This window comes from Oryx dammah, unplaced genomic scaffold, assembly GCF_014754425.2.
Source record: "Oryx dammah isolate SB20612 unplaced genomic scaffold, SCBI_Odam_1.1 HiC_scaffold_16, whole genome shotgun sequence".
Lineage (NCBI taxonomy): Eukaryota > Metazoa > Chordata > Mammalia > Artiodactyla > Bovidae > Oryx > Oryx dammah.
Window position 1 is genome coordinate 52435602 of NW_024070200.1, and position 21311 is coordinate 52456912.

The 21311-nt window shown below is 48.9% G+C and overlaps 1 protein-coding gene across 7 annotated transcripts in view; it reads right to left on the reverse strand.

The window, feature by feature from the left end:
• Nucleotides 1–21311, reverse strand: part of AKAP13 (A-kinase anchoring protein 13) — a 319519-nt gene that overhangs the window by 13791 nt on the left and 284417 nt on the right. For 5 of the 7 annotated variants that reach the window (XM_040256976.1, XM_040256975.1, XM_040256973.1 and 2 more), the window contains 11 exons: nt 16999–17134; nt 15530–15642; nt 14774–14926; nt 13926–14176; nt 12165–12290; nt 11931–12048; nt 10623–10871; nt 7312–7388; nt 6352–6533; nt 6170–6252; nt 3516–3710 (listed from right to left, as the gene is read on the reverse strand). In XM_040256976.1, coding sequence (XP_040112910.1) covers nt 3516–3710; nt 6170–6252; nt 6352–6533; nt 7312–7388; nt 10623–10871; nt 11931–12048; nt 12165–12290; nt 13926–14176; nt 14774–14926; nt 15530–15642; nt 16999–17134 — 1683 coding nt within the window. The remainder of the gene's footprint in view (nt 1–3515; nt 3711–6169; nt 6253–6351; nt 6534–7311; nt 7389–10622; nt 10872–11930; nt 12049–12164; nt 12291–13925; nt 14177–14773; nt 14927–15529; nt 15643–16998; nt 17135–21311) is intronic. The other 2 variants (XM_040256972.1, XM_040256974.1) reach the window with 2 other exon arrangements.

Genomic DNA, 21311 nt, shown 5'->3' on the forward strand with positions numbered 1-21311 from the left:
TTCCTGCCTTCAATCTTTCCCAGCATCAGGGTCTTTTCTTCACATCAGGTGGTCAAAGCATTGGAGTTTCAGCTTCAGCATTAGTCCTTCCAATGAATATTCAGGACTAATTTCCTTTAGGACTGACTGGTCTGATCTCCTTGCAGCCCAAGGGACTCTCAAGAGTCTTCTCCAACACCACAGTTCAAAAGCATCAATTCTTTGGTGCTCAGTTTTATGGTCCAGCTCTCACATCCATACATGACCATTGGAAAAACCACAGTTTTGACTAGACAGACCTTTGCTGGCAAAGTCATGTCTCTGCTTTTTAATAAGCTGTCTAGGTTTGTCATAGCTTTTCTTCCAAGGAGCAAGCGTCATTTCATTTCATGGCTGCAGTCACCATATACGGTGATTTTGGAGCCCCCCAAAATAAAGTCTGTCACTGTTTCCACTGTTCCCCATCTATTTGCCATGAAGGGATGGGACTGGATGCCATGATCTTAGTTTTCTGAATGTTGAGCTTTAAGCCAACTTTTTCACTCTCCACTTTCACTTTCATCAAGAGGCTTTTTAGCTCCTCTTCACTTTCTGCCATAAGGGTGGTGTCATCTGCATATCTGAGGTTATTGATATTTCTCCCAGCAATCTTGATTCCATCTTGTGCTTCCTCCAGCCCAGCGTTTCTCATGGTGTACTCTGCATAGAAGTTAAATAAGCAGGGTGACAGTATACAGCCTTGATGTACTCCTTTTCCTATTTGGAACCAGTCTGTTTTTCTATGTCTGGTGCTAACTGTTGTTTCTTGACCTGCATACAGATTTCTCCGGAGGCAGGTGAGGTGGTCTGGTATTCCCATCTCTTGAAGAATTTTCCACAGTTTGTTGTGATCCACACAGTCCAAGGCTTTGGTGTGGTCAATAAAGCAGAAGTATATGTTTTTCTGGAGCTCTCTTGCTTTTTCTATGATCCAACAGATGTTGGCAGTTTGATCTCTGTTTCCTCTGCCTTTTCTAAAACCAGCTTGAACATCTGGAAGTTTATGGTTCACGTACTATTGAAGCCTGACTTGGAGAATTTTGAGCATTACTTTGCTGGTGTGTGAGATGACTGTAGTTGAACGGTAGTTTGAACATCCTTTGGCATTGCTTTTCTTTGGGATTGGAATTTTTACACGAAAATGAGCAACAGAAAAATATCAAAGTCAAATCCCACACAAAGTTAAGAAAAGAGAGAGAGAAAGAAAAAGGGGTGCAGCTGCCCTACACATAATAAAAGCACATCAGAAGGACGCGTCCATAAAGTGAGTGAGTAACAGGGTAAAAAAAACGCAAGATGCGGAAGACCCCAGTCAGAAGGAAGAGACACAGAAGGGAGGCGGCAAAACTCAAAAAATTGGAAACAAAAGGGAAAAAAATACCCCTTTCTGAAAACTAAACTAGACTCTGAGAGAAAGTAAACCCACCAGAAAATGACTTAAGAAAACAGAAGGTGAAAGGCTATGTTTACATATTAAAAAGATGAAGATATAAAAAAAGCACTCTGGGAAAGCAAGAAGTGCTTCAGACAGGCAAAGGTGATCCAATAATATGGATAGTGGGAATTCTTGAGGAAGAAAATCAAAGCCAGCGCACAGGAAAGACACTAAGAGCTATAAGAACACATCTCTGAAATCTGAAAAGTTTGCGACTATAAATCAAAACAGAACGCTGTAAACCTGAGAACATCATTCCAGAATCACCATCACCAAGGCATATGTAGTAAAACGACTTGGATTTAGGGAAAAAAAATCCTTTGGGAATCAAGGCAAAGAGCATGTGACTTATATATATATGGGGGAAATCAAATTATGACTGGACTCTGGAACGTTTTATGTCAGAGAAAAATGAGTAACACATTTGAGAATTAGGGTACTTGAAGAAACTGGGAACCAAGGATTTTATATCCAGTAGAACAGACTTTTAAGAGTCCTATTTAGTGACGGCAGTATTAGTGCCTGTGTGTTAGGGTAAATATAGGATACTTCATAATGTACCCTTAAGAATGAGGATTCACAGTATGGAAGAAAAGAGATACAAGTGTATTACAGAAGACATTAAGTAAAAACAGGGCTTCCCAGGTGGCTCAGTGGTGAAGAATCCACCTGCCAATGTAGGAGACATAGGTTCAATCCCCGGGTTGGGAAGATCCCATGAAGGAGGAAACAGCAGCCCACTCTAGTATTCTTGCCAGGATAATCCCATAGACAGGGGGCGCCTGGAGGGCTACACTCCATGGGATCACAAAGAGTCAGACAGAACTGAGCATGCAAGTAAAAACACTGTAGCTCACAAGGGGAATTAAGTACATATTGGTGTAATTCATTACCAGCCCCACTACATACACATTTCCACCCAAGAGGTCCACTGAAAAGGCCCAACCTACTAACAGCAAAAACCCCAGCAGTGACAACCACCCCCCAGCACCTAGATAGTAGTCTTGAGACATCATTTCTCACTAGAAGAAACCACAGCTTCTCAGAGAAAGGCTAATGCCAGACATGTGCAGAGAACAAGATGAGCCCGGAACATTTTAACAAAGAGCAGAGCGGCTCTCAGAGACCACTGGGGTCATGTCAAAAGGGTTCAGAGGCAACACGAAAAGGTGCATGTTGGCAGAGAGGAAGACCCTTTTAAACTTTTTCAATAAGGATAAGAAGCATAATGGCTCAAAGACCATCAGATATATTTAAATCAATGAGTGTATAATAATATTTTAAAAGTACTGGTCACTTTCAGAGAATGACCATAAGTCAGTTCACTATTTTGAAAGCTGGTAAATAACAGGGGGGAAAAAGACTTATCCTTTTATCGTGATTCTCCTACATGTTACAAAAAATAATAAAGACAACTAGACAGCTTGTGTCTCCAGATGAAATACTACAGGAACACAGCTTGCCAAAAGCGTTTCACCTTTGAGCATCTGAGCCCCCAAACCCAGCTGAGCACCTTCTGAAGGAACCAGGAGGCAGAAGGACAGAACTGCTGCACGGATGAAGCTCAAACAAGAGAAGCCCGTAGGCCAGAGAGCTCTCGAGTCAACTGTGCGGGAAAGAGGGACAGTGCGGTGGGTGGGGGACTGCAAGTGAAGAACTGTAAAAATGAGTGTCAAAAACCACAGACACACTAAATCACGGTGTCTATAAACATGCCTGAAACCACACAGACGATTTTACATGGCCACATAAAACCATAAAGAAACCTAAGTAATTACTCTAAGAGTCATAATACCTATGGCTTGCAGGAGGGAGGGAGAGAGCTGTGATGGGGACAGGAGATGCAGAAAAGCTTTCAGGGATCTGGCCACATTTTTATTTCTGGACCTGGGAAACAGTTAGAAGGATGCTCACCTGACGATAATTCACTAAAGCAAAACATGTTCTGGGTTGTTTTCTGTATTTTGTGATTCATTTTACAACGAAAAAAAGTGCTCAATGGTAGATGATGCTAGCGTGCACACCACTGTGGGGGGGCAGGGCGATGCTGAATGTAAATTACCTTCATTTATTGCACTTTTCATTAAAGGTCCTCCTTTGATAGCCTCTTCTGTGTTGGAGCGGAAGAGGGTTCTACAGCTGTGGGTTGGGGAGCAGTCCTCTGGCAAGAGCGTGCTGCACTCAGTCATGTCCCGGAAAATCATCTCCTTCTCTTCCAGCAGGAGCAGGATCTGCTGGTCCTTTTGCTGAAGTTGCTCTGTGGGCATTTGGAGAAGGGATCTGGTCATCTGACAGGTCAGCGAGAGGCGATGACTAAGACACGCGCGCCACCTCGTGGCAACGCCCGGGACAACAGGAACGCAGCTCCCCCCACGCCCCCTTCCCGTTTCATCCTGAGGGCACTATCAGATTTTTATCCGTCATGTCTACTTGGAAAACTACCCTGGGTCTTTTGAGGTAAACCTGAGAATTTCCGAGGTAACAAGTGTGCGCTGTGCCCCATTCTCCCACCGCCCTGCTCGTTCCTCAGCCCCTGCACTCCTCTCTGGCTCTGTCCGTCGCTGCATCTACTCTCTCTAAGGGGGCTTTCACCCCTGCATCCAATCAAGTCTTCCATCTCCTCTTCTCCAGCAACACGTAAACCTGTTGCCCGCCCCGGGCCCTCAGACACTGCCAGGCTGGCTCTCTTCCTCCCACTCCTTCTCTGGCACGTTACGGACCTGCACGTGGTGCCACTCCCCCTGGACTGCCTTCCACACCTTCCACACTTCTCAGGGATCTCATCCACTCCCACGGCTTCAGTTACGTCTCACGTACTGATAACTCGGAGTGTTAGTCGCTCAGTCGTGGCCGACTCTTTGCGACTCCATGGACTGTAGCCCGCCAGGCTCCTCTGTCCATGGGATTCTACTGCAGTGGGCGGCATTCCCTTCTCCAGGGGATCTTCCCGACTCAAACCTGAGTCTTCCACATTGGAGGCAGATTCTCTGTCTGATCCACCAGGGAAGCCCATTAACTCACACAAGACACCCATGTCCGACTCACTTTTTGGGCACCAGACTGCTGAGTCTCATTGTCAAGTGGCACCTCCACTTAGATGCCTGGTTCTCTGCAGGTCAGAAGCCTCTGTTCTCTGCTTCTGCCCCCACCCCATCCACCTCCTCCCTGGAGCCCTGGCCTCTTCCTCTGTCAACAGCACCTTTACCCCCCGGTTACCCAGGCTGGAAACCGGGGGTAGGTTTCTCTCCACACTCTGTCCCACCACCCCCAGTGGTTCCTCATCTCTCACTCGCCTCCACCCCGCCTCCAGCCCACTTCTCACCCAACTTATCTGGAGAGTCCCCCAGTTGGCGTGCCCACTCCTAGTGGGCTCTCCCAGCACCTGCAAGCAATTCTCCCAACTGGCATCAATACAGATTTTAAAAACTTGCTTACATTTTGCTAAAAACCTGTATCATTCCCTGCTTGAACTTCAACCTGTGGTGGCTCCCACGCTTAGTCTCCCGTCACTCAGCCCTGACTCCCAGACACACTAGACCTTCACTCCTTTTTCGTTTTCCACCTAACTGTTCTTCACCTGGTGAATTGGTGTCTTTTTTTTCCCCCAGATGTGGTTCATGTGTCAGTTTCTTGTGAGACTGACTACAGGCAGGATTCCCGGGTCCCACACACTCTCTATGTGCCTGTGGTCCACAGGGCCCGTCATCTACGTAGGTCCCCCTCACGGCAGGGACTCCAGTTCAGCACCGAGCACTGTGGCTGGCCAGGTGCCTCAGTGAAGACAAGGCTGTTCCCTTCACGCTCCCGTACATGGCAGAAAATCAACACGATACTGTAAAGCAATCACCCTTCAATTAAAAGGCAGGCGGGCCTCACCTCTGCCATCCTGCTCACAGGGAGCGATAACGAGACACTGGCTCCACTCTGAATCTGTCCACCGTTTTTTTTCCTCTCACTGTTGACAGGGAATGAACTGAACTCCTCGGGAGCCTACATGTACTTGACTCTTGGCCTTACTTCTTTCCAGAGCACAACACATGCTTCTTTCAGAACACTCAGTAGCACCAAAGGGGAAGACACATGAGCAGCTCAGCAGACAGAGGAGAGCCCGGCTCTGCTGGGAGCGAGCGGGGTGTGAAGCCCTAGGCCGCTCCGGTGTCGTGGGCCCGGCTTTCTCACCGCGGGTGGAGACAAGCCCGCAGGAGACAGCAGCCTCAACAGACAGAGGTCAAACCATACCCGGAAGCACACTTCGCCCTGAACCACCCAGGGCCACACTTGGAACGCAGGGCACCGTGGCGGGGGTGACCGATAAACGGGTTAACTGGGAAATTCTTTCCCTCAAGCACCTTTCTCTCCTTCCTGTTTTAATTTTAGATGTGCCTGTGAATTCCAGCAACTTCTTACGTTACAAAGTACCGAGACTGTCACCAGGGCCCACGGGCGCTGACGCTGAGTCAGAGAACCAGCATCCCCGCGACCGAGCGTCAGACGCGTTCCCACGGGCCATGCTCACTGTACAGGGTTCCTGCACGACCTGCGTCGGCTCAGACCTGGTCTCCCTTTTGTGACGGGCTAGCCCCCTTCCTGGTTCATGCCTGTCCGGCCAGCTCTGGGAATCAACCAAAAATCTACAGGGTTTCTGTGTGACTGCACCCCCTTCCCCCCACAACCCCCTGCCCCGACAGGCCCTTGGGTCGCTTCCACCAGCTTCACCTTTTAACTCCCGGGCCTTGGTATCCAACATCTTCTTTTCTTCCTCGTTCTCACTAGGAATTCCTTCATCTTCGTCTCGGTTCCTGACACAAACGCAACAGAACAGTGCGTTATTCAGAGGCCCATTACCCCGACCGGCATCCCGCCCATCGAGCGATCCTGGAGGGCGGGGTGCGACTCACAGGGTGTTGATCGTGTCCTGGATAATCTGAATCCAGCTGCTGCGCTCCTCCTTGGAGCTGGCGTGGACTTCCACCATCTCCGGGTCCTTCATCCCCATACTGATGAGGAACAAGCCTTTCTCCTCGTGCGCTACTTCCCTCACAATCAGCTTCTTCAGAGAGATCACCGTCGATTTCTGGTCCTAGAAAGTGGGCAAAGTACAGCTAGAAAGACGTGGACGCAACAACCCAACTCTCAAGACAGCTTCCATCTCAGGGCGGACTAGATGCCCTTGAGCAGCCTGTGGCTTACACGCGGCGGTGGATATACGCCAGCACCGCTCCCTCCACGCACCCCACCCTCTCCTTCCTCTACTGTGTCCACAAGTCCGTTTTCTACATTGTGTCTCTATTCCTGCCCTGAGACAGGTTCATCAGCACCGTTCTTCTAGATTCCAAACATTTGGGTTAATACATGTATCTTGTTTTTCTCTCTCACAAAAAAAAAAAAAAAAAAAAGCACATGGCTTAAAAAACAATGGCAGATTTAGGAGAAAAACCAAATAGCTGGTTATTTCACTCACATTTTATCCAACAGAAAATGATTTCCAAAAAGGAAACAAAAATTTAAGGCTATCAAGGTTTGAGCCCTTTCTGGTTTTTGTCATAGACTCTGGTTGGCAAGGTTATAAGGGGGAACAATTTGTAAAAACATAATACATGAGAAATACTACAGCGACAGGCTTCTTTTGGGATCAAATGCCGAAGGCTCTCAGAAGGATTCTGAGGGAGCAGAAACATAACTGAGGGCAGGGAGGTGGGCAGAAAACTGCAAGGGTACGTGAGAAATGACCCAGAGGCCTCTGCCCTGGTCAATTTTGAGAGGGCGCCAGAGTGGTAACCCTGAACTGCACTCACCACCCTCCCTCACGGTGGTGGACACTGTTAATTACGTACAGCAGAGATAAGCCGTTTGCTTACCAATGACGCGAAGACATACTTCTGGTCTTTTTCTTGAAGGAAGACCAAGATGTCAGTCAACAGGACCGCTTGAACCTCTGCAGAGCGGCGAGGGGAGAGAGAGCCATGGTCACTGGGCAGGGAAGCACTTCCAGGGCGCGCAACCAGACGATAACCCAGCAGCCCACCCACACGGTGCTTTACCACACTCCTCCCGGGCCAGGGTCTGACACCTCCGCAGGGTCCACATCTGGCCACTAGATTTTTTAGAGGCATTTTGAAATGGGATTGATCACCAAAACCCTGTTCAGGGAAGGTCTGAGCACTCAGTGCTGGAAAGACGGATCCCACAAGGCAAAGTCTTTAAGAATATAACACTTTAAAAGTTGGGAAGCAGGCTACAGCAACACATTCCTCAAAATGCTCTTGCTCACAAGTGTCTCTCAGCTCCTGACCACGGTAAGGGGAAAGGTGTGGGGCAGCAGACAGGAAGGCTGCCAGGAGGTGACGCAGAGGACTACCTCAGTCTCGTCATGAAAGTCAGGCTTCTTCCACAGGCCCTGGAGGACAAGGGGGGCCCCGACACCCACGCCATCTCAAGTACACCGAGCACCGTGCTCTGCTCGGCCCAACATGGCGCTGGCAACCTCAACCTCTCCGTGCCACGGAGACGGCCTGCTCTTCTCAACTGAGATGCAGCAAGAGGCAAATTAACATCTCTAACTGGTTCTGCTTGCCGGGGCCGGGGACGGACAGTTAGGGCGTTTGGGATGGACATGTACACACTGCTGTATTTAAAATGGATAACCAACAAGGACCTGCTGTCTACCACAGGGCACGCTGCTCAACGTGCTGTGCCAGTCTGGCTGGGAGGGGGTTCGGGAGAGAGTGGATGCAAGCATATGCATGGCTGAGTCTCTGCTGTCCACCTGAAACTACCCCCGGGCTGTATCCCAATACAAGATGCTTTTTGGTGTTCAAAATTAATAAATAAATAACTTCTCTAGTTGGGTCCAGAAATCAAAAGAATGCCACCAACAGTTTCTCTAATTCTCAAGACGTATGCAGTGACATTTCCCAGCACTCCCTTAAGGACAAAGTAGGACATCCCTGGAGGTGAGTCGTCTACTGAGACCTCACGGGCTGGCCCCTATCTGTACCACCTTCAGCCAGGAAAGGGGCTGGGGCGCCTATGACTCCCTGGGGAAAACAACAGGCTGACTTCTGCAGCCCCCTCCTGGGTGGTCAGGCCCCTCCCGGCCTTTTCCACCACTTCTGCCAAGATGGGGTTGCCTCCCTGTGTAATTCACGGCAAAGCTACGAGGAACAGAGGCAAGCAGGCCCAAGTCCTGGGGAGGTCTAGTTTTCAGTGCAGACCACAGTAATTTTCCATGCACTACTATCAGTTTTGACAACTTAGGTTTTTTTTAAAGTTTAAATAGTTCAGGTATCTGCCAAAAAAAAAAAAAAGCCATAACACATAAGTTTTCAACTTTAGTTTTGATCCTACAGTTTATGTGACCAGTGTCAGTAGATGAGAGAAAAACAATTCCATCCTCTTTCAAGGGTTACTCGACACAGGACTGGCTGTTCTTGGCACAAGTTCACTGGGGGGTGAAAATGACTAGAAACCAACTCCTCTTGCTGCTGGAGACGTTTTGGGCCAGGAAGCCTATTGTTCTGCCATTGCTTGGACCAGGACTTCGTTCCAACAGCTGGAATCGATTATTTTTTATTTTGGGAACGAATGAATCAACTGCTATATAGAGAAGGAACAGGGCGCTGGCTCCAGGCAGTGGCCGCTCTAGGAAGCCTGCTCTCACAAGAGGACTGGCACTTCACGACCAGGTGGCGGCGGAGGCGGCCTCGCAGTGGTGGGGAGGCCAGAGCCCCTGGCTGTGGTCTCAGGATGTCACAGGAGGGAGCTCCGGGGACCACGCAGTGCATCACAGAGCAGGGAGATGCAGAGCTGGCTGGGGGCTGGAAGGGGTGTTTCTTCTCTCTGAAGTGACCCTGCCTAGAGGACCCTCCACCGGGTCCTTGCACCAGGGACTCCTCAGCTTGGTCCCCCCGGGCTCCGGCTGTTCTCCGGCCACCCCCAGCAGTGCACCACCCACACTCAACTCCACCCTGTCCTGCTCAAACCCTCCGTTGTGAGCCCTTGCCACCCCCGGGATCACGGTCAGCCCCTCGCCTGAGCACATGTCCACCCCCAGCTTCTTCCTCGCTCCGCCGCCCAGCCGCCCGCCCACCCCTGCCAAGGCTCCACGCTCTCACGCTTCCTCCTCGCCCTCCTTCAAGATGTGACTTGAAGGCCCCTCTCCTCGTCGCCCATTCATGCCTCTGTTCCAGCAGCCATCACACCGCAGGGCAAGAACCTCTTTAAATGCCTCTGCAGTCTGAGCCCAACTTCTAAGCAGGGTGTCCTGTGTCGTCTACCTGCATGCCTTGCTCTGAGCAGGGGGAGACCCAAGCTGGCTAAGGACGCTTAGGCGTTGTTGGCAGCCTACGGCATCACTGACTCCGTGGCTGGTTCACTCCCCTGAGTTTTTTGCCAGTGGGGCGGCTTTGTGTGCTCAGCTCACTGAGGGCAGGGAGGCATGCTGGGGGTACTCAAGGCTACTAGTGAGGTTAGAGTTATGAGACAGACCCATAGGATACAGGTTTGATGAGGAAAATTATTAAAGAAACCAAACGAAAAACCCAACAGACCAGATGCACAGATGAACAGACCTCCTAACTTCCTTAACTTGATGGGGCTGATCATTAAAACAAAAAAAAACAACTAAGATCAAACAGGAAATGAGTATCTTTCACGATCTCTTTTTCTCAGAGAAAAATAAAAGATATGAACAACGAAGTCGAGTTGTGAGTTAATCGTTTCTCTAAGGTCTCAGGAATTAAGAATTCCTCTAACATTTCTTCAGAACAATTGATGATGTATTTTTAATCTCAGAGAACCTATGAATGGGGCAGCTGATGGTGCTTCCCTCCTGGCAGTGGTTTTGCCAGAGACCCCGACCCCAAATTTGCTGCCCGTCTCTCATGGGGAATTACATCTGCCTTAGGAGCTCGCATCTGAGTATGAAGCTCTTTGCTTTTTAAAAATCTTCTCATGCCCCTGACTGCACCAGATCCTTGTTGCCTTACTGTACTTGGCGTGGTTTGTGAGCCAGCTCAGCCCAGGCCTTTCTGATACAAGACTAAGGACTGAACGACGGCTGCTCCTGGGGAACACCCGGACGAGGGTGCCCGGAAGTGGTCTGGGGACACCTGCATCCTGCCTGCTCGCCCCTGGAGCGCGTGGAGCCTCAGACGTGAGCCGGCCTCACCTTTCAACCTCCCGGTTGCGCTCTTCAGAAACACGCTCCCGTCTCGCACCAGCTTCTTCCGCTTCAGGTCCTCCTTGGCGAACATCTGACCGCTCTTCATCCTCATGATCGACTTGCTGTCGGTCTTCGTGTAGATCTCGTTCAGACGGACCTTCTTCTCGTAACTTGCCACCTTGCTGTCCACAGCACTGATCACGTCCTTCACCAGGCCCAAGGACTGCGTCAGGTCCTGCTGCTCCACCTCGTTGTCTGAGGAGGAGAGGAGAGCTCGGTCCCTACCGGGCAGGAGGGGGGTGCCCTGCCTCCGTGCCCCACGGCATTGTCCGTGCTCTGCGGGCAGAGCGAGGCCAACACGCTGCAGTCATGCCCTGACCTCTGGCTCTGTCACAATTTAACTCTAAATAAGGTTAGACGTTTCAGTGAGACAGATGATGCACACTCACGAGCTACGTTCTCTCTCTCCAAATACACATAGGTGCTGTGCTTAGTCGCTCAGTCCTGTCTGACTCTTTGTGACCCCATGGTCCATGGGGATTCTCCAGGCAAGGACACTGGAGTGGGTTGCCATGCCCTTCTCCAGGGGATCTTCCTCATCCATGGATCGAACCCAGGTCTCTTGCATTGCAGGTGGATTCTTTACCATCTGAGTCACCAGGGAAGCCCCATATGTACATATATAGATGTACAGACACTTATGTGGCCACACCAGGTCTTAGTTGCAGTACACGGGACCTTTAGTTGACGCATATGGGATTTAGCTCTCTGACCAGGGATCAAACTTGGGCCCCGTACACTGGGAGGGAGGACTCTTAGCCACTGGACCACCAGGGAAGTCCCACAAGGTACCTTCTAAAGTGGAAGGAATCCAACATCTTTAGGGAGGGAGAGGAGCCTTCAGTTTTTTAATCTGTGCCTTTGTTTTACCTAATACTTAATGTAACTGTGGTGGAGCAGGATCAGCAGAGAGAAAAACAAGCAGGGACTGATTCACTGAGAAACAGTAGCGACCCCTGCACTTGCAGGGGAGGTGGGAGTGTCCTCTCCCAGCCGAGAGACAAGTGACAAGCTCTGCAGGCCACTGAACTCTCGGCTGGGGTCACCTAGTGGTTCCTTCCCTTCTCGCTCTCATTCACTCTAAGTCTGGTGACGTGACATTTCATGTTTGCACTCAAGAAAACCATTTTTAAGAGAAAACACAGGCTTCTCTTTTAGTCTTCCTTGATGTGGAAGAGTCCTTCTACGGGCCTCTGCTGGACAGACAGGGAACAGGCCACTGGCAATTAAGATTGATTCAAGAGAGAGACTCACCTTTGGTACACTGCAGTATCCTCTGGAACAAAACTGGGTATTTGGTGATCCGCTGGGTTACAAGCAATATGCACTCGGGGATTCCCAGCCTCCGGACAACCGAACTGCTCATCTTCTTCTGCAAGGGAGGAGACCAAATGTCAGGAACGACCCAGAGGGGAAGGCTCAGGCTAAACCTCACGGGGACGCCAGGCTCTGGGCAACGGTGGGCAATTCCACGTTTCATGCCACTACCTTCACGAAGGCCTGAAAGCGCTTGTCTTTGGTGTGGAGGTCTTTGAAGTAGTTCACGGACTGGTTGTGCTGCCCACAAAACTTGCCGTATGTCTTCTTTAAGCGTTCGGCATTCTCCCCAGAGAACTGCGGAGGAGAGCAAGCAAGGTTACGCCGTCACTCGGGGAGCTAAACCTGTGTTACCGCCATACGCCAAGGGCCCATGCTACTTGCGTGACCCAGGAGGGCTTCCTCACTGTGCTCAGGCTCGGGGGCTCAGTCCTGTCTGACTCTGTGCGACCCCACAGACTGCAGCCCGCCAGGCTCCTCTGTCCATGGGATTCTCCAGGCAAGGATACTGGAGTGGGTTGCCATTTCCTTCTCCAGGGGATCTTCCTCATAACTTCCCCCAGAAGACTGAAATGGTGCAGGAGGTTTGGAAGACAGGCAGTTCCTCAAGAAGTTAAACGCAGAGTTACCGTATGACCCAGCAGTTCCACTCCTGGCCATAAAATCATGTCCACACAAGAACAGGCACATGAATGTTCACAGGAGTGTTGCTCACAACAGCCCCCAACCAAGGGGAACTAATCCTAGTGTCTATCAAAGGATAAACGGATAAAATGTGGTACTCACATATGAAAAGTCCAATCACTAAGGACAACATACTGTTTTATTCATTTATATACAACGTCCAGAACAGGCAAATCCAGAGAAAAAGTACATCAGTGGTTGCCTAGGGCAGGGGAAGTCGGGGAAGTGGGGGCGGGTGCTGATGATAAAAAGGTTCTACAACTGGCCCTGGTGACGGCTGCTCAAATCCATGGATATACTAAACACCACTGAACAGCACGTTTTACACGGGTGGATCACACAGCTTATGAATTATAGTTCAATAAAGCTGATACGGATATTTAAAAAATAATAAACACAGAAGTATCCATGTACTGTGCAAAACGTGTTCTAACTCCCATTTGTCATAAAAATAGCAATAAAACGAAGGGACTCACTAGAAGTCTTTCATGAGGAAGCAGTCTTAAGAATGTCTCCTTGGTAAGTCAGAAAGCCGTCAGAAACAGCCATGGTAAGTTACCTAGGGCTGTTTACCCTACTCAGCTCGGGGCAGCAGTCCCAACAGTTTTGCGTGGCCCCTCTATCATCCCCACATGTGCTACCTCATCTGAAGCTATGCTCACTGCGGGGCAGCCGCTGAGTTTCTGTAAGTGGTCCCTACAACACACGCTAGCAGCCATTCCTGCTGGACTAAGCCTCTGGAGTCAGTAAGGCTTGATCCTCATCCCAAAGCTTCATGGGAGCCTTTCCTTTCCCCCTAACCAACAGAGAAGCTGAAAGCAGAGTTGTTTTAAGTGATCACAAAGCAAACATCCCCCAAAAGCAAGGAAACCTGACTTTTATTGCATACCTAGCATGTACGCTGGGCACTTTATATACACATGGCTTTTAAATTTTGAAATAGCGTTAGAAGAGAAAACCTACTGCCCTCAATTTCAAAAAGGGAAAACTGAGGGCTGGAGACCTGGAACCACCCGCCCACGCTCACAGAGATCACAGGCAGTTCCGGGACGAGAACACACGGCTGCCAGTCCCCGTGTGTGTGTGTGTGTGTGTGTGTGTGTGTGTGTGTGTGTGTTTGGGTGTGTCTGTGTGCGTGCGTGTGTATGACAGAGAAGTGCCTGGGGCCCTGCTGTGTGTGTGTGTGCGTGTCTGTCTGTGTGTGTGTGTGTGTGTGTGTGAAGTGCCCAGGGCCCTGCTCCTGCTCACCTGCTGCACAAGCACGTCTCCGATTCTCTTGATGAGAAAGTTCTTCTCGCTTCTATCCACCAGGGAGTCCTTCTTCCGCTCGAGGATCCGCTGGAAGAACTGGCTGTGGATGCTGATGAGCTCGTCCAAGCAGGGGAAGAGCTTCTCCACCATCTGCTGCTCGAAGAGCAGGTCGGCCATCATGCCCCGGCTGTAGACGTCGCTCATGATCTTGAGGGTGCGGAGGTGGTGGAACTCCGTCTGCATCAGCTCTGGGGGGGCGACAGGGCTGGACTGTCAGGGATGACCCCCTCGCCGATTCCCCTGCTCCTGAGAGCCCGGGCCTGTCTAAAGGCTGCTTACGGCCCAACTTAAACTTTAAGGCTGGGTCAAGAGCTGCCTTTTCCCTAAAGAGTTTTCACCCTGTTCCTGTTTTTCACAGGACCTCTCACACTACTTTCTGACAGGCAAACTGGACTCCATCCCTCTCAAATGGTGGTTTCCAAAGTTATCTTCACTGGGATTCAGGACCTTCCATAACTGACTGTGCTCCCATTTCCCAGAAAGGACTTGTATTTAGTCTAGTTTCCGCTGCAGCTGAGGAATTAAACTGTGCTGTCACAGGGGATCTCTAAGAATACTGCATGAATAAGCACTCATACTCAATAAAATGTTCAATAAAATTCAAGCAGATCATTTTACAGAGAGGGAAGGACAGAAATAAGATCATGTCTCTATACCTCAAATCTTTTAAAGAAAATCTTGGAGATGGCTAAAATATATACTTGAAAACTGACTTGCCAAAGTGCAATAAACCACCCGCCAGACAACATGAATGGGATCTCAGCAGAGCAGATGAGGGGTCTCACCGTAAATCACTTCTTGCCGCTTGACGACATCTTTCTTGTGCTGTTTCAGAAACTTGCTGTCCACAATCTGACTCCAAGACTCTGCTTCCAGCTGTTTGGACTCAGTTTCAAAATCTCCCATTAGCTGTCCTTCATTCATGTCTGTACCTACTCCTCAAAAAAAAAAAAAAGAAAAAGAAAAAAATCGGTGTCAGAGTCCTGCATCAGTGACCTCTAAAAAGCCTCTGCTGGACATTCCTTGGGGTGATAACTTCATGCAACTATGCACTCTGCACTAAGACAGTGATATGCACAGTATATATATATATATTCGATTAGAAAGGAGCACTTTCTGTTCTAGAGTGATGTACACTATATTCAACTTTGGTTAAGGGTGAAAAAGTCACCTAAATTAAGGTGATTAAGACATGATTCCTACGTGAAGCAAGAGCTAAAAGGGCCCTGGTGACTTTCCTTGTTTAAGAGAGTTAGGTTTACAACTGTGAACTGGACATGTACGCAAGGCTAGGGGAAGAAGCAGTGTCTGCGGCAGAGGCAGACCACATCACTCAATGACGTCCTTCAGTGGACGAGTACCCAACAACTGGATAGGCAGGTTCACCAGCTCACTATAAAGCATCTGATGCTGCACAGGCAGTTCAGAGACACATGACAGGAGCCAGGAGAGCAGGCACCATTACTCCATCAGTGCCTGTATTCCAGCTAACGGCACAGTCTCTGCAGACGCCCACCACACAGGCTGTGGTCTCCGCTTACCCTCATCAGTAAGGGACTCTGTGGACTCGTTGACCTTGCTGATTTTATTCAGTGAGTCTGTTGAGTGGGACAGGAACTTCCAGGTGTTCGCTATGTTCTCATCGTTGCCAACTCTAGGGACAGAAGGAAACACATATGTAAGGTGTATTCTGAGAAGCCATGGTTTGTGAAGCTCTGAAAAACTACAAAATGACAATGTGGAAGGCAAATTATTTACGTCAGGTACCTGGGAACATGCAACATGAACTATGAAGGATGTCAGAGGCTTTGAAATACAGCTGCAACCGTGAACTTTTTGAACCTTGCAGTTTTATTTTTTAAACCATAAGTAACAAGAAGAATGCTCTTCTTACAAACTGCGTACATTATAAATGAAATTTCTCTGTTTGAAACTCGTGTCTAACCACAACACCTTTTCCTTGTGTTCCCTAAACACCTACAGAGCCAGCACTCAATGCTAAAACATATTCTTTTGACTTTTCTCGATCCCAGCTAGCACATCAGGCACCTGGTTTACGTTTGTGGTATGGCACAGAGGTAAGCCAGAGTCACTTAAAACTAAATTTTATTTAAAGGCCAACTTTAAAAAGTCATAATATAAACCAATTGAGATGAACTTAACTCTGAAAAGAAGATAATCACGCCACTGAGACAGAATGATATAAAACTACCTGGATTTCTTTTTTTTTTCCCTTAAGGAGGAGGAAGCATTATCTAGCACAGAGGTTAGGAAACACAGACAAAAGGAGATTCGCATCCTTCAGCTGGGAATTTTCCTCCAGCCTGAGTGAGGAGAGCTGCCAGGGACCTTTTGAGCCCTACATTTGAGGTGACTTCTTTACTTGGTAGGAAGGCAGGCACCTGACCCCGAACAGCCAGTCATATCACAATCAGCCCTGTACTAACCACACACAGCCAGAGCCTCCACAGCCAGGCCATGGCAGCTTCCTCAGGGACAACATAGGAGCTCAGGGCAGAGGAGGGGCTGGGAGCCTACTGCCGTCCTCGGCCCATTACTTACTCATGACTGAAGAGGCAAGACGCAAGGATGGAAAAAAAAAAAAAAAGATAAAACAGAACTCCCCTCTCCTCCCAGGTTCATCTGACCAATAGGAAAATATGACATCTGAAAATTTAAGTGGTTGTAGCCCAACATTCTGCATTAAACCCCTTCCCCCGCCCCCCTATTTCCACTTCTTATTTTGATCTGAAAAATCATCCTCTTAGAAGGCAGGTTCTTTAAAGGCAGGACTGATCATGGACAAAACCTTACTTGAGATGGTGTTCAACGGGGATCCTTGTTATAGAATGGCTGTGTCAAATGTAACTCTCGCCCTGCTTGTCTCAGCTATGCACCGACTCGTTAGGTTACACGTTCTTTCCCAAGAGCATCTTTTTGTCTAATGGTATAAATTATGATGCTCTCATCGCCTAGATGTCACCTGTGCTGTCTCCACACCCCCACTTACCCAGCGATGTTCTGAATGGAGACGCTTTTGGAAAGCACGACGCTCTGCTGGGACCGTCTGCTGGCAAACACAGGGGCGGCAGTGGTCTCATCGGCCAGAAGAACAGCAGAACGAGGGCGTTCCTTGGGCTGGGAGGCTGCACGGGAGAGGACACCCCCAAAGTGTCAGTGACTCGGGCCCTCCAGCACAGACCCGCCTGACGAGTATCAAACAGGAACAGACCACTTTAAAAGAGATCCACCCTGGGAGTGTTAGCTGGAGACAAAAACTCTACAGAGGTCAGTGTGGCGACAGTTACTGAAACTGTGAATGCCTATGCCTATTGATCCAGTGGTTTCCTTCAGGACATGTTCATGCCACAAGATTTACTTGTTTACACTTGCAATGACATACGACCAAAGGTATTCAGTGCAAAGTTCAGTAAAAGCAAAGTGAGTTACCAAAATAAGGTCGGTTAATAAATCACGGTATATCCTACTGGTGGATACTGTGAAGCTTTACAATAAAAATGAGGACACCCTGCACGAACTGACACAAAAGTGCACGATAATATATTACGGGGAAGAGAAAATCAAAGTGCAGAATAAAGTGCGCCACAGACCATGTCTATGTTTAATCCAAATTGGTGTCTGCTTTCATTTTAAGAAAAAAACTTGGAGAAGATAAACATAAGAAATGGAGTTACCTGTGGAGTGTTATGGAAATGAGGCAATAAGGATAAAGAATCACGTGAAAGCACCATGTGTTTAAAACTTTAAACTAATTCAAAGAGAAAAGGAGACTGAAAGAATCTTAAGGACACAAGCAGCCTCAGAGGTGACCTAGGCCAGTGTTTTTCCTGTGAGGGGCTTTTTAGTTATGCAAATTCCCAGCCCTGTCTGTCCTGTGTGGGTGGGACCTAGGAGTCTAAGATGTTTTTTACCAGCTTCCCAAGAGTTTCTTCTGTACAATGTCTGAGAACACAGATTTTGACCAATTCCTCTAATTTACAGAGGAGGAAAACGCAACCTGTGTTCGATGTCACCCAGCTAAGCTGTCCTCATAACTACTTCTTGTGCTGTTCAGCCACTCAGTCGTGTCTGACGCTTTGTGACCCCATGGGCTGCAGCATGCCAGGCCTCCCTGTCCCTCACCATCTCCTGGAGCTTGCCCAAGTTCATGGCCATTGCACACGCCCAAAGAGGACACTGGGGCTCTGATTTCGGGTCAGGGAGTCACACTGACATCTGGGCAACAGATGATTTTTCTGTGGTAACGAAGCTCCTGTCCCAGATGCGAGCAGCATTATCCGTCCAGCCCTAGGAGCGTCAGGAGCTGAAGGAAATGACTGGGGCAGCTGTTACAGCTTCACCGTATTACAGGATGTGCTTGACTTAATAAAATGGATAAAGCCATTCAGATTCTATTCAGAAGAAGGTGATGTAATCATCAGAAACCTGCCACGGCGGCATGACCAGACCCTGCTTGCAGGAAATATGCAGGACGCCAGGAGATGGGGGCCTTGCCCAACAGGGAAGAAGGGCAAGAGGCAGAGAGGCGAACAGGCTCTAGTGTGAGGGACTGGAGTACCTCAGGGTCTCAGAGGGAAGCTAGTGAGCAGACAGAATATGATGCAGGAGCAGTTCCCTGGGGGCTCAGGGGTAAAGAACCTGCCTGCCAATCGCAGGAGACAGGGGTTTGATCCCACGTGCTGCAGGACAGCTAAGCCTGAGCCCTGCAACTACTAAGCCCTCATGCTCGAGAGCCCACACTCCACAAGAAAAGCCTCCACAACAAGAAGCCCGTGCACCGCAACCAGAGAGCAGCCCCTGCTTCCCGCAACTACAGAAAAGCCGGCATGGCCACAAAGACCCAGCACGGCCAAAGATAAATAAATAAAATTATTTAAAAAAACATCAGATGGAGGGAGAAACATCAGTCCTTGAATGGGGAAGTCCCTGACGTGAAGACATGGACAGGCAGACGGGAAAAGAGGACATTCTGAAGAGGAGGACCGTCTGAAGGAAGGGAGAAATGCTCGTGCAGCGCTAAAGTGAAATGGAGATGACAAGCAGAGGAGGCAGGCAGGGCGTGGGCGGACTAGGGAGATGGCTGGAGAAGCAGAAGCAAGTCAGCAGAGCCCTCAAGACTGTCAAGAGCAATGTGCATCAAGGGCAGCATGGGTGTGGGGGGAGGTGAGAGAGAGCTCTGTGACTGCTGGGAAACCTTCCCCGCTCAGGGAAGCTGTTCACTGTCTGAGCCCCGGCATCCTCGCCCGCGAAGGCCACGGCAGCAGGAACATTCCTACTGAGGGAAGCCCACCACCAAGGGCTTCACGGGCGTCACCTCACTTAAACCCAACGACCGCCTGATGATACCACTACATCCTTCCACGGAGGAGGAACACGAGGTATGGGGGGTGGGGGAGAGCCATAAATATTTGTCTGAGGTATGCAGCTGCTAACACATTATTAACTAGAGGATTTTTGCAGAAACTAATGCGTGTGGCCGGCAATTTGTGAGGTAGGTGGATACCAATAAAGTCATAATGTTCAGGTAACGAAAAATGTATTAATATACCTCTGGTTAGTAATTTGTTAAGTGGGGTGCTAGGACTCAAACCCATACAATGTGAGTCCACCACCTGGACTCTTACTGCTATGTTACCTTGGTGGGTAAAAGTGGAATAAGAATACACATGGGGGCTGGAGGTAATATAATAGGTAGCTTTGGGGAAGACCTTTTTTATCTGATTTGAATGAAAGCAGATTTCTGAAAGAAGAGATAAATGTCATAGAGCCAAAAAAAAAAAAAATTTAGTAAGAGTAGGCTTGTAAAAGGCATTGGGATGGGTTGGATCACTGGTTAAAGTGAGTGACAGTCTGGCATAACTTTCGGTCTAGGAATTTACATGCAAAGATGGGTAATAACCAGACTCCGTCTGACAGGACTCCACACCCTCGCCGGCAGCACAGCCTGAGCGGCTGTTCCGAGTTGTCTGGAAGTGCTCAGAACAGTCGGGCCTGGGGCAGCAGTTCTCACACTCAAGTGTGGACATTGTCATCACCTGGAGCGTCTCCTAAAACAGAGCACTGGGCTCCACCTTGGACTCTCTGATGTCGTAGGTCTGGGTAGGGCCCCAAACTGGCACTTATAATTGATCCAGGAACTAGGCCTTGAAGAACACGGCCTGGGGGCGAGTCTCAACCGGGTTCTGTGAGCTAATTAACATGGTATTCATTACTGCAAGTTATTTATGGCAGTGGGTGGAGACAACTCAAGTCTTTGGGGGAACTGGCAATTAAAATGTGTATGTTTCTGAAAGAATACCAAGAAGCAATTTGAGATGATGGCTTTCAAATAATATCAAACGCAGATCTCAAAACCATATTGAGGGGAAAAGCATAAGTCATACTGTCTAATTTAAATTCAACACACAAAACAGTAAGAGATATTTTCAGAGGTACACATATGTCTGAAGATGCGGCAGATTAGAGAGGTCTGCATTAAATAGACCACAGTGTGTACTAATGAGGGGAGAGGAGAGAGAGAATGGAGAATGAAAAGGGGAAAACATTCAGCAAAACCAAAGTGGAGCTCTGCCCAGACTGGAGAAGACAGGCTGATGTGACGAAGTGTGATGAACTCAATCTGTGTACCCCTTGAAAAAGAGAGAAAAAAAAAAAACCCAAACTATATAATTTCAGTCTGTCAAGGAGTTTAATAAGCAAGGTCTCGTTAGATGTTGAGAGCGCCAAAAGCAAGTTTCACTGTTGACTCATGGAAAAGGAGCTTCAAAAAACCTTGGGGGCCACTTGGTTAAATAAACAAGGCTCAGGTGCTGCCTTGTAAGCTCACTCACACACACACACACACTCACTCACTCAAGTGCTGCCTTGTGAGTGAGTACACACACACACTTCTAAGATGTTCTAGAGGGTCAAATAAACAAGGCTCAGGTGCTGCCTTATAAGCTCACTCACTCACACACTCACTCAGGTGCTGCCTTGTGAGCGCATGCACGCACACGCACACACACACACACACACACTCTCTCTCACACTTTCTCTCTCACACTCTCTCACTCTCTCTCACTCTCTCTCTCTCTCTCACACTCTCTCTCACTCTCTCTCTCTCTTACTCTCTCTCTCTCACTCACTCACTCTCTCTCTCACTCTCTCTCATTCTCACTCTCTCACTCTCTCTCTCTCTCACTCACTCTCACTCTCTCACTCTCTCTCTCTCTCTCTCACTCTCTCTCATTCTCACTCTCTCACTCTCACTCTCTCACTCTCTCACTCTCTCTCTCACTCTCTCTCTCACTCTCTCTCTCT